The sequence below is a fragment of the Acomys minous genome (genome assembly GCF_964271855.1).
Source record: "Acomys minous genome assembly, chromosome: 2".
Taxonomy (NCBI): domain Eukaryota; kingdom Metazoa; phylum Chordata; class Mammalia; order Rodentia; family Muridae; genus Acomys; species Acomys minous.
Window position 1 is genome coordinate 84,496,395 of NC_140484.1, and position 12,828 is coordinate 84,509,222.

At 52.7% G+C, this 12,828-nt stretch overlaps 1 protein-coding gene across 5 annotated transcripts in view; it reads left to right on the forward strand.

Annotated features, from left to right (window-relative positions):
* SHANK1 (SH3 and multiple ankyrin repeat domains 1) overlaps positions 1 to 12,828 on the forward strand; it is a 51,545-nt gene that overhangs the window by 7,002 nt on the left and 31,715 nt on the right. For all 5 annotated transcript variants that reach the window (XM_084772135.1, XM_084772139.1, XM_084772136.1 and 2 more), the window contains 6 exons: positions 2,328 to 2,495; positions 2,876 to 2,992; positions 9,416 to 9,493; positions 9,770 to 9,836; positions 10,115 to 10,445; positions 11,138 to 11,331. In XM_084772135.1, coding sequence (XP_084628261.1) covers positions 2,328 to 2,495; positions 2,876 to 2,992; positions 9,416 to 9,493; positions 9,770 to 9,836; positions 10,115 to 10,445; positions 11,138 to 11,331 — 955 coding nt within the window. The remainder of the gene's footprint in view (positions 1 to 2,327; positions 2,496 to 2,875; positions 2,993 to 9,415; positions 9,494 to 9,769; positions 9,837 to 10,114; positions 10,446 to 11,137; positions 11,332 to 12,828) is intronic.

A 12,828-nucleotide genomic window follows, 5' to 3' on the forward strand; every position in this document is an offset into this window, starting at 1 on the left:
TTTATTTCCCCAACCCAACCCCCTTCATTTCTGTTCAAAAGAATCCGCCTTCAGCCAGGTCTGCTGTAGACACACCTGTAATCCTAGCCCTTAGGAATGGATTGAAGACTGGCCTAGGTTACGTGACACCCCATCGTAGTATCACACCCCCCTCAACCCAGATAGTCCCTCTGTATCTCCGCCACAAAGTCTGTTTCCACACGCTGACAAAGCACAGTTCCCATTGTCAGTGGGAAGCTGGCTGTGCCTGAGCCTGGCTAACCCCTATAACTCCCTTACTAAAGCTTCCTCCCTGAGCACTTGGAATGGCCTCCTTCCCTCTGCCCAGCCAGTGCGCGCATCCTACCTCTGCCTTTCCAAAGTACCAACCTCTAAGGGCCTTAGAATACAGGAAATGAGTTCCTGCCGCTCAGAGAGACCGTTTCCCCACACACATCCTGGATTTGCCCCTCCCTCCACTCATTCTTCCTAGCCCAGCGTTGCCCTCCCAGCACACTCAGTCTCTCACAGGCAAATCCAGACGCTTCTCACACCTAAGACACAAAACACACCTTCCAAAAGCCAGGTGTGGAGGCGTAGAGGCCTCTCAGCAGGGGAGGTCAGAGGAAGGAGGATGAGGTCAACCCTGACTACATCGGGAGTTCAAGGCTTGCAGGAGCATTGTGAAACTATCTCAACAAAGAAACGAAATGCTTTCCCAGGCAAATAAGCCCCATGTGTCCACAAAATGCACAGAACAAATTAGCTTGTGGTTTCCATATGCGCTCATGTGCGTGTGTGCATGTGTGTGTGTGAGTGTGTTTGTGTATGAGACCCATCAGCAGGCATGTACCAATGTGACAGCCAAAGCTGCCTCGGCTACCAGTCCTAAAGAACCAGCCACTATGTTTCTCTAGATATGGCTTTCACTGGTATTCAGGGCTCCCCAGTTAGGCTTGTCTGGCTGACCAGCAAACCCCAGGGATCCACCTGTCTCTGCCTCTCCAGTGCTCCTACCACACAGCCCCTGCATGCACTCTTATTTTAAAATATTCTTTTTCCTCTGCCTCTAGCAGGCCATCTGAACCCTCTTTAGGCATAGGTCAGGATGGGCTAACTCACAGATGCTCCAGTTCAGTGATGCACCCCTCTCTTTGCAAATACTTGGCGTGAAAAATTGTCATTTATTCCCAGAGCCAATGGATATTCTTTATGGACTTGTATATGTGTGTGTCTGCATATGTGTATGTGTGTGTGTGTGTGCGTACATGTGTGTGTGTGTGGTTTCAGATCTTTGCTATCGGGTCCCTTAACCATTGACCACACCAGGCTGTTTAGATTTAAATTAATTAAAATGGAGTAAAATTAAATTGCACTTCCTTAGACTCACCAGCCACAGTCAGGTACTCATCGCCCCCTTGTGGCCACCATATTGGATAGCACCACTGGAGACAGTTGTAGTATCCTACTGCACAGGGGCCGCTGCTAACACTTGTTCTTATACAAACTTAAACTCCTCTCTTTTCTGCACCCTTTCCCTCATCCGCTAGGACCTCCACCCTCAAGCAGGCTGGCTCAATATTTGGATTCACGCCATGCTTGGCCTTCCAAGGCTTCCTTCTGTAGGAGGCTATGTAGTGCTCCCACGTTGGTCAGGGAGACTCCCACCCTTCCACCTGTCTGCCCTACAACCATGCCATGAATTAAGCCCATGGTCGTGGACACCCTCCAGTGGCTCAACAAAGTCACCCACTAGGGGAAGGTTGAGCTTCATGTCAGTGAGAGCGTCCTGTGGAGGCCTCTGCCTTGTCTTCTGAGTGTCCTTAAGGGTTAGGACTGATGCAGGTTGGGAACAGGGCCTGGCTCAAGTCTACAAGACTGTCAGAGGGGCTGGAGAGGTGGTGTGGTCAGTGGAGCGCTTTCTCTGCAGGCCTGACGGTTCAATCTCCAGCACACACGCAGAAAAGCAGATGTGGTGGCACGTGCCCGTAGTCTCAGAGTTTGGGAGGCAGAGAGAGGACGATCCCTGGGCCTTGCTGGCCAGCTGTTCTACCCAGATTGGCGAGCTCCAGGTTAAAGGAGAGACTCTGTCTCAAAAACCACAGTGGAGAACAATTGAGGAAGATACTTAGCATTGATTCCTGGCCTCCTCTGTGTGTAAGCATACATACCTACAAACACACACACACACACGCGCGCGCACACACACACACACACACACACACACACACACACACACCAGCACTGAAGCAGAAATGAGACAGGTCATAGGGCTCACCACCCTACAAGCCCCTCAAAACTAGAGCTGCCATCTGTTTTTTCTTCCTGAGTTGTCTGTCCCTCCTTAGGCACTTCTGGACCTTGGGGGCTCCCCCAACTACAAGGACCGCCGAGGGCTGACCCCCCTGTTCCACACAGCTATGGTGGGGGGAGACCCCCGCTGCTGCGAGCTACTTCTGTACAACAGGGCCCAGCTGGGCATTGCGGATGAGAACGGCTGGCAGGAAATCCACCAGGTATCCAGATTCAGCCCCGAGCACTGGGGAGAGCTTGGATACCTAGGCGCTGCAGCATCCAAGGGGCTGGGGTACAAAAGAGACGGCAGAGTTCTTTACAGAGAGGAGAGTGAAATTAGCGTGGTCCTCACAGAAAGGACTCCAGAAATAGACAGACAGACGAGGCTGGTCGCCTGATTCACTTGAAGGGCCAGCCTGGGTGTATACAGTGGAGTCCCCGAATGCTTAGAGTCAGGAAGCTAAAGTCCTGGGCCTCTGAAGAGGAATAGGGGGAAGACATAGAAAGGGACGTGGATGCAGAGATCCTGACCTCAAGGAAGAGGGCACTGGGAGGATTCAGATGAGGTCTGATCAGGCCTACGCATCCCCTGTACCCCCAGGCCTGCCAGCGAGGGCACTCTCAGCACCTGGAACACCTGCTCTTCTACGGGGCTGAGCCTGGAGCCCAGAATGCCTCAGGAAACACGGCCCTGCACATCTGTGCTCTCTACAACAAGGTCAGCTCAAGCACTATCCACCTGCCCCTTCAAAGACACATGCTTCACACCAGTTCAAGCCCTCTCCACTCAAGCCTCCTTGCTCCGTAATCTCTCTCTGTTCATTCGCCATTTCCACCTACCCATCCATCCATTCACCTATGTATCCACTTACTTATCCATCCACTTATTCATTTACCCACCCACCCACTCACTCATCCACCCCTCTACCCACCCACTCATTCACCCACTCACCCACCCACTCACTCATTCATCCACCCACTCATCCACCCACCCACTCATTCATCCACCCACCCACTCATTCATCCACCCACCCACTCATTCATCCACCCACCCACCCACCCACCCGCTCACTCACTCATCCACCCACCCACCCACTCACTCATCCACCCACTCATTCATTGATCCACCCATCCACTCATTCATTCACCAACCCACTCATTCATTCACCCACCCACCCACTTATTCATCCACCCACCCACTCATCTGTACATCTACAAACCCTTCCACCCATCCATAACCTCATCTGTCTATCACGTATCCATCTACAAACCATCCATCCACCCACCTACTCACTCATCCATCATCCAATCATCATCCATATGTTTATCTACTCACTTATCCATCCCTCTGTCTACCCACCCATATTCCATCCACCCATCCATTTGTCCATCCACCCGTCCATCCCTCTATCCATCCACCCACCTATCCAGCTATCATCCACCCATCCACCCATCACGTTTTACAGGCTTCTCCCCTTTGTCTGGCTCCGAGCTTTATACTGGACTTCTGGTCTAATCCTTGGTGCTCAGTAAAGTGTCTGGACTTGGCTGGAGGTGGCTTTCTGAAGGATGTCAAGACAGCAGGGGCAGATGAGCAGAGAAAGAGTGATCCATGAAGGGAGCGCAAGCTGTGTAAAAGACAAGAGGCTGGACGTGTTGGGTCTTTGCAGGGTACAGAGGAATGAACAAAGTACAGTCTGGGTATGAGAGTGTTGTGTAGTCAGCAATGCAATGTTTTATTGCTCCTCTGGGTCTGGAGAGGGTCCTGGAGAGGGTCTCCTCTCCAGGAATTCTGGGGAGAGATGGGCTATAAAAAGGAGGCAAGGGTCTCGACAAACCAATCTGATGCCAGCAAGAGCTAAGACCCCTTTGCTACCCAAGTACCAAGAGACCTCAGGTGAGGCAGGCCCCTTGGAACTGCAGCCTCTTCCCCCTCCCCAGGTTCTTGCCCTTGAAGAGCTGCTTGGAGGACATCAGGGTAGGGAAGGCAGCACCTGCTGGGATGCTGCTGATCTGCTCCCCGCCTCCCCCCTTCCTCCAGGAAGTCTTCCAAAACATCCCCAGCCCCTTCTGCCTCCTGAGAACTCTCAGTGCTGGGGATATGGCAGGTATCCAAGTGCTGCCTTGTGGCAGTGAGCAGGATGCTCAGCGCCAAGGGAGGACTGGTGCTCCTCAAACCCAGCAACATGGTGCTGGCATTTCCTTGCTACTGCTTCCTCTACTGCTCCTCTGGGTCAGGGCCTCCGACTGGGAGGCAGGTGCTCGATGGAGAGAGGAAAAGCTCCAGGTCCACACACCCAGGAAGGACCTGAACAAGTGCCTTCCACTCTCTGAGGCTCTGTCCTCCCTGAAATGGGAATCATGTCAGCTGATTGAAAGGGATGAGTGATCGTGTGCATTAAGTATTCATCCCTAGAAGACAGCCGTGATAATAATTGTTATTATTAGTATCATCGCAGTGTCAATTGCCAGGATGCGGTCAGAAGGCTGGCATTCATCTGAGCAGGGAAAATTGAGTGCAGAGAATTATACAGCAGCCACTATTCCCCAGAGAGGGCCAGATGAGTGTGTTGTTTTGCCTTCAGTTTGCCCTCCCCCCGAAGCCCCACCATCTGTGAAATGGGTCAGTCATCAACACCCTTCATACAAAGGATTAAACAGGTGAACTTTCTGCTTGCTATCAGATCAAGTAGATACTTAGCAAAATGAGGTCATCTTCCACTTCTCTCCCTTGTCTTCCCTCTACTCATCCTATCGGCAGCTTCCCATGGGCACATCAGTACACCCATCCACCACCCATCCACCACCCATCCACCACCCACTTATCTACCCAGCCACTTACCCATTCCTCCATCCACCTACTCATCATCCATCCATCCATCCTTCGTTCAATCTAATTACCCATTCATCCACCACTAATGCATCAATCCATTTATCCACACACCCACTCACCCATCTATTCCACCCATCCACCCATCTGTCTGTCTACCCCTCCACCACTAATCAGTTCATCCATCCATTCATCCACACACTGACTTATCCGTCATCCATCCACCTACCCACCCATCCATCCATCCACCCATCCACCCATCCACCCATCCATCCACCCATCCATCCATCCACCCATGTACCCGTCCATCCACCCATCCACCCATCCACCACCCATCCATCCACCCATCCATCCACCACCCATCCACCCATCCAGCACCCATCCACCCATCCAGCACCCATCCATCCATCCACCCATCCATCCACCCATCCACCATCCATCCACCACCCATCCACCACCCATCCATCCATCCATCCATCCACCCATCCACCACCCATCCACCCATCCACCCATCCATCCACCATCCACCCATCCACCCATCCATCCACCATCCACCCATCCACCCATCCACCCATCCACCACCCATCCACCCATCCACCCATCCATCCACCATCCACCCATCCACCCATCCATCCACCATCCACCCATCCACCCATCCACCCATCCATCTGGCCATCTGTCTGTCTGCCCACCCATCCATTTATCGACCCAGGATGGATCCTCCTGGCAAAGTCAGGTTTCCTAGGCTATGAGACTCTCAAGGGTGGGAACAGAATCTGGTAGAATCTTGTTCTGTCCCAAGCCCCCAGCACATAGTAATTCTTTTACATCCATGCATCCCATCCGTACACCTATACATCCATATATTTATATATCCATCTGTCCATCCATCCACCTGTCTGAACTGGGTCTGGCCTTCACCCTTTGCTGTCTGTCTCCTTGGCCCTGCAGTATGCACATATAGCCCTGCTGGCGGTCTGGTCCTAGACTGTGAGTCTCTCTCATGAGTGGGGACAGACTCTCACAGACTGCTCTGTCCAGCAAATATTAGTCCTTGATGTGTGCTGTGCAGCGAGCAGATGAATGAATGCATGACAGGTTGAATGAATGATGGAGCTTGAGATGGAGCTCCACCAGGATGGTGCATAGCTCTGGGCTCAGAACTCTTGACAGGTGGCTGCTGATTTTGACAGATTGAATGAACTCAACAAACGAATGAATAATTGAGTGACTTGTGCAAATGAGTTTTGATTGATAGCTCCACGTCTTCCATCTTTATCTCTTCCAAGTGCGTTTCTTGAGCACCTACTGTGTGCTCGGTGCCAGGTAATGGGGATGGAGGATGAATCAGGATGGTGCCAACCCCAGGGAGAGTGAAGGAAGCTCTCAGTTTGGTGGATGTTAAAACAAATAGTTGCAATCTCGTGAAATAAGTGCTAGTTTGCAAATAAACACAAGATTCTCCAGGTGCACAGTGGAAGGAGCCACTAAGACTGGATGGATGTTTAAACTTGGCTGGACACAGGATAAACTAGGGAGCTTGTGAACCACACTGTAGCCCCATGCCCCTTGAGGTAGACTTGGGGGGGGGGGGGTGAAAGCATGCAAAAACATACATATATGACATCATGGGACTACATGGCTATGCATGCTTACACACAGCACAGCAGAATGCAAACTGGACTTGCTTTGCTATCCATCAGTCAGACCCAGACAGACAAACATTTAAATCCCAGTACTCGGGAGGCAGAGGCAGGTGGATCCCTGTGAGTTCGAGGCCAGCCTGGCCTACAATGCGAGTCCAGGACAGCCAAGGCTACACAGAGAACCCCTGTCTCGAAAAACCAAAAACCAAAATAAAAAAAGTAGACAGACAAACATTAGGCTCTGAAGGCTAGGCTCAGGCCCTGCTTGCTGCAGTAACTGGCTGCAAGGATTTAGGCACGAATATTGACTACTCTGATCCCATCCTGTAGAAGATGCCTATGTCGAGTGTAACATATACATTTAAGGGTGTTCCTGTGTAGAAGGTGTGATAAAGAGACACTTGTGAACTCACGTTCGAGGGAGCCAGAGTGGAGTGGAACTGCAAGCCAATGTGGGTTTGTCCAGACCAAGACAAAGGCCAGATGACATTACTCCACTGAGTTCCCGGGCAGTCCCTGTGGGCTGGACACTGCTGTGGGAGCTTGGTGTCGCAGACAGACCCATGCATCTGTGTGACTTAGCATGGGAGAGAGCAGGTGACATAGAATATAGGATATCTGACACACAGTGTTTTGAAGGAAATGGGGTAATATTGGCTTAGAAGAATATGCATCCAAGCAGGAGAGTCATAGAGAGATGAGGACATGTGAACAAATTCCTGTCAGTCCTCAGGAGGCTGAATAGGAAGATTACCATGCATTGGGGGCCAGCCTGGGCTACACAGCTAGTGCCAGGCTATCCTGAGACCTTGCCTCAAGCAAACAACCAAAGATGGGTCGGTGAGGGAAGAGCCCTTGAGCAGAAACATGGCTGCTGTGAGGAGGAGGCGCCCACCACGCTTGGAGCAAAGGGGTTGCTAGGTATTGAGGTTGGGGTGGGATAGCCAAGTGAGTTGTTTGGGTAGAGCCTTTTAGGTCAGTTCGGAGACCTAGTTTAGTTCAGAGAGAGATGGGGAATGCTAGGTGACTGATAGGGGTGTATGTATCCCCCACTATCTCCTACCCTTTGTGTTGTATGTCCTATTGCTTCTGGGTCTGGCAGAGAGTACAATTAAGACAGACCTAGGGGACTGAGGATGGTGGTTCAGAGCTAAAAAGCACTTGCATGCAAGCATGAGGACCTAAGTTCAAATCCCGAGAACCGATGTAAACACAGGTGTGGTAGCATGATGTGTAATCTCACTGCTCCTACAGGGAGATGGGACGTAAAGACAAGGAAATCCCCCAAACTCATGGACTAACTAGCCTGACATAGGCAGCATCAAACAAGATACCTTGTCTCAAACAAGGTGGAAAGCAGAGCTGTCTTTTGACCTCCACAGGGGCACAGTCACCCACAGGAACACACACACACACACACACACACACACACACACACACACACACACACACCTGGAATGGAATCTGAGGTCAATTCGTCACCAGCCACATGACCTTGAGTGATGCCAAGAGTTTAGTTTCCTCATCTGTGGGATAAGCACAGTGATTTCTCTCAGACAACTTTCTTGTCTGAAGCTCAGCACCTGGCACACAAGCAAGGAGCCCTTCACAGAGTTGGGGGGGGGGTTACTTCTGTCTCCAGGGGATACTCAGCCACATCTGGGGCCCAACCCCCTTAGCAGGAGACAACTTCTGGAATCTGGTGGTAGAAATGAGAGATGCTCAGCACCTCACAGGGTGGAGAACAGTCCTGTCCCAAGTGCCCAGAAGAGAAAGGTCAGCTGCCTCTCCTCAGTGCAGCACGCACATGTGAGGGGAAGGAGACAGGCAGCATTTATGTTTGCAGAAGACTTTGTTTAACCTGATGGTTCTGAAAGTATCATTTCTTCAATATGAAATTACTAGAGATACATGTTTTTGGGTCCTAAGCCTGAAACTTCTTATCTATTTATACATTGTAGTCCTGGACTTTAAACCCAGGGCTAGCACATTTTAGGTGGGCACCCTACACTGAACCACACCCCCATCCCCTCACTGGGGGATTCTAGGCAGGGGCTCTGCAGCTGAGCCACACCCCCCAGCCCCTCACTGGGGGATTCTAGGCAGGGGCTCTACCACTGAGCCACACCCCAGCCCCTCACTGGGGGATTCTAGGCAGGGGCTCTACCACCGAGCCACACCTCCAGCCTCTCACTGTGAGATTCAGGCAGGGACTCTACCACTGAGCCACACCTCCGGCCCCTCACTAGGAGATTCTAGCCAGGGGCTCTACCACTAAGCCACACCCCAGCTCCTCACTGTGGGATTCTAGGCAGGGGCTCTACCACTGAGTCACACATCCAGCTCCTCACTGGGGGATTCTAGGCAAGGGCTCTGCAACTGGTCTACATCATAAGCTCATTTTTTACTTCTTATCTTGAGATAGCGTTTTGCTAAGTTGCCCAGGCTGGCCTTGCCTCAGCCTCCCAAGTAAACTAGGATGACAGATGTGAGCCACCAGGCGCAGCTTCCCAGTGTATTTTATGCACACAACCCATCTCTCCCCCAACTGGCTGCTGCCGTGGCTGTGCTGGTTTCTGAAGCCCCCGGCACATTGGCCGTGATATTCCGTACTAACTTGCTATTTATTTCCCTTTCCTCTCGGACCGCCGGCTGCCGCTCTCAGGAAACCTGCGCCAGGATACTCCTTTACCGTGGAGCAAACAAAGATGTGAAGAATAATAATGGGCAGACACCTTTCCAGGTCTGGGGTTCAGGGTTAATAGGCAGTTGCAGGGTCTGGGAGAGGGGACACAGGGGACCAAGGGACAAGAAGCCCGGCAGTGGGCAGTGAGGATGCTGCAAGGGGACCACAGTCTGGGGGGAGGGGGAGGGTCGGGTCAGTGGAGTGCGAGGCGGGTTGATAGAGAGTGGAAGGCCGGGTTAGAGGGATTCAAGATGCTGCCTGTCCCTGTCCTCTACTGAGCATGCGCCCGCATCCCCCACCCCCACCCCGCACCCCTCCGGTACCCCTCCTCAGGTGGCTGTGATTGCTGGGAATTTTGAGCTAGGAGAACTGATCCGCAACCATCGGGAACAGGATGTGGGTGAGTGAAAAGAAGCTGGGATAAAGGAGGAACTAAGGGATCATGCTGGGCCTTACAGAGGAGTTGGCGGCCTGACTGAAGGGTGTCAGGGTGGGGCCCGCACTCCGTAACATTCCAAGGACTCCTGGGAGTGGGGTGGCGGGGGATAGCTCAGTGCACCTCTATTCCACTTTCTCATGTCTACCTTTCTCTCTCTCTCCCACAACCTCTTGTCCTCATGGTCCCCCTACCTGCCTCTGTTTCCCCCCTCCTACCTGTCCACCACTGTTCGCTCTCAGTACCCTTCCAGGAGTCCCCCAAGTATGCAGCCCGGCGTCGGGGACCCCCAGGCGCAGGGCTGACTGTACCCCCAGCGCTGCTGCGAGCAAACAGTGACACAAGCATGGCGCTGCCCGACTGGATGGTGTTTTCGGCCTCAGGGCCCTCATCCTCTGGGACGCCTGGCCCTACCTCAGGACCTCAGGGCCAGTCACAGCCCTTGGCCCCCAGCACCAAGCTCAGTAGTGGAACCCTCAGAAGTGCCAGCAGCCCCCGGGGTGCCCGGGCACGCTCCCCATCCAGAGGGAGACACCCTGAAGATGCGAAGAGACAACCTCGAGGCCGGCCCAGGTAGGTCACAGCCCCTGGTCCAGCCGTTCTAGCACCCACACAGCCAGCCCATCTCCCCTCTTTCTGTCCCAAGAGTGGTGGGTCCCCTACCCACCTGTAGCTCTAATTGTCACATGGGCAAAATGAGGGTGTTAAGAGTACCTGGCCTCACTTCCAGCATGGGGTGAGACAGGACACTATGCGCAGAGTAAGGAGTTAGGAAAGAGAGCAGAAAGTGGGGCTTGGGGCCAGCAGGAACTTTGGGAGCAATTTCCAAGGTTGTGCAGTTCAGGAAAAGGAAGCTGAGAGCTGAGAGGGCAGGAGAGGGGGCCATTCTGCAGTAGGGAGGGAGGCCTGACCGGATGTGTCCCGGGCCCCAAGGACATGGAGAAGGCTGGGAACAGTTGGTCATGGTCTTAGACCTTTCCCAGGAGGAAGCTAGGAGTCACCAAAGAGTCAGCAAAGGCTCATGAGCTGGGGGGATGTACTCGTGCAGCCTTGGGAAGCTGAGTCAGGCTATGCTGTGCATGCAGACTGTGGGAGGGGTGAAGCTGGGAGCCTCAGGGCAGGAGTAGGGTGAGGGGGGATGTGCAGCCAGTCTCCCAAGGACACCAGAGCTTGGAAAAGCACTCAGTCCCTGTGTCCACCCTCCCATCCGAGGAGGGCCTTGCCCCTCCCCTCTCCCCTGCCTCTCACAACCTCTGTGTATCCAGCTCCAGCGGGACACCCCGAGATGGGCCAGCTGGCGGAACTGGGGGCTCAGGAGGCCCCGGGGGCTCCCTGGGCAGCAGAGGCAGACGGAGGAAACTCTACTCAGCGGTACCTGGACGCTCGTTCATGGCCGTGAAGTCATACCAGGCGCAAGGCGAGGGGGAGATCTCTCTGAGTAAAGGCGAGAAGATCAAAGGTGACAGGGCAGGGCTGGGTGGGCGCAGGGTGAGGGGCAGATCAAAGACCTCCCTTGTCCTGTACACTCTGGGGAGGGACCTTAAGGAGCCCAGAGAGGCCCCTCTTGGCTTAGAAGAGAGGGAGGTATTCTATGGGATGGTGTCAAGAGCAAGAGGGGAACCGAGCTTTGGAGGAACATTGATTGACACATATGTGTGCATGTGTGTAGCGTGTATGACATCAGGTGTCTTCCTCAATCACTCTCCACATTGTTTTTTTGGTTTTGTTTTGTTTTTTTTTTTTTTGAGGGGGGACAAGTCTCTCAGTGACTCAGCCAGGCTGGCTACCCAGCAGCTCCACAAGCCCGCCTGCCTATCTCTGCTTCCCAGTGCTGGGGCCTCCTGACTCTCACAAGTGCAGCTGGGGATTCAAACCCAGGTCCCTGTGCTTGCACACCAGGCACTTTATCTACTGAGCCATTTTCATGGCTCCTGGAGATTTTCCCCTTTTGAGGCACAGTCTCATGTTGCCCAAGCTCATCTTGAACTCAGTAACACAGGTTCACTCTGAGGTTCTGGTCATCCCGCCTCCACCTCCTGAGGACCACACCTGGCCTCTCTCTGGAGGACAGTGACTATAGCCCTGCATAAATCGGTGCCTCGGAGAAGGCAATATAATTTATACCAAACAGAGGGTAATTTTCTGCCAGAGTCTACTCTATCCAGGAGCCCTGCAGTGGAGCAGCTGGGCAACACGGTGTCTGAGCACAAATCTTGGCCTCACCACCTCTTAGAGGAAAGAAACCAATTCCTCTGCCTCGCTGTCTCTAGGTCGAGACTCTAAAGAGAATCATGAAAGTCACTAAATCTCTCGGGCCCAGCCTTTGGAGGCTGTGAATGCTGAGTGAGAGCCAGCTTCCTCCTCATGAGGACTCAGAGAAAGACCAGAGAAAGCTGTACAAGCCGGGAGGGTCAGCTCAGAGGGCATAGCCAGGAGGAGGGCCTTGAAGGCTGGTTAGAGGTCCTTTATGGGCTTAGTGGTCTGTCTTCCCATAGCAAACAAGGCTAGGGAGGTTGGTGGTAAGTGTGGGGTGTGTGTGTGTGTGTGTGTGTGTGTGTGTGTGTGTGTGTGTGTGTGTGCGCGCGCGCACATATGTACATACACATCTCTATGTTATCTGTCATGTCTATATTATCTGTCATATATGTATGTATCATGTATCTTTGAATTTAGCCTACACTCTATCTACTAGATACATCTGGCTTATGTACCCATCAGCCCGTCATGTCTTTCTACTTACCTGTCATTTGTATATCTAGCAATCTATTTATCCAGAAATCCATGTATCTATCCATCTTAAGGTAGAGTCTCATGCTGTAGCACAGCCCAGCCTTAGACTCACTCTGGAGCCAAGGCTTGCTTTAACTGTCAACAATCTTCTTTCTCTTCTCAGCTTCCCCCTCCCCACCCCCACCCCCTGAGGTCTGGGATGGTATACATGAGCCAGCATGTTTTG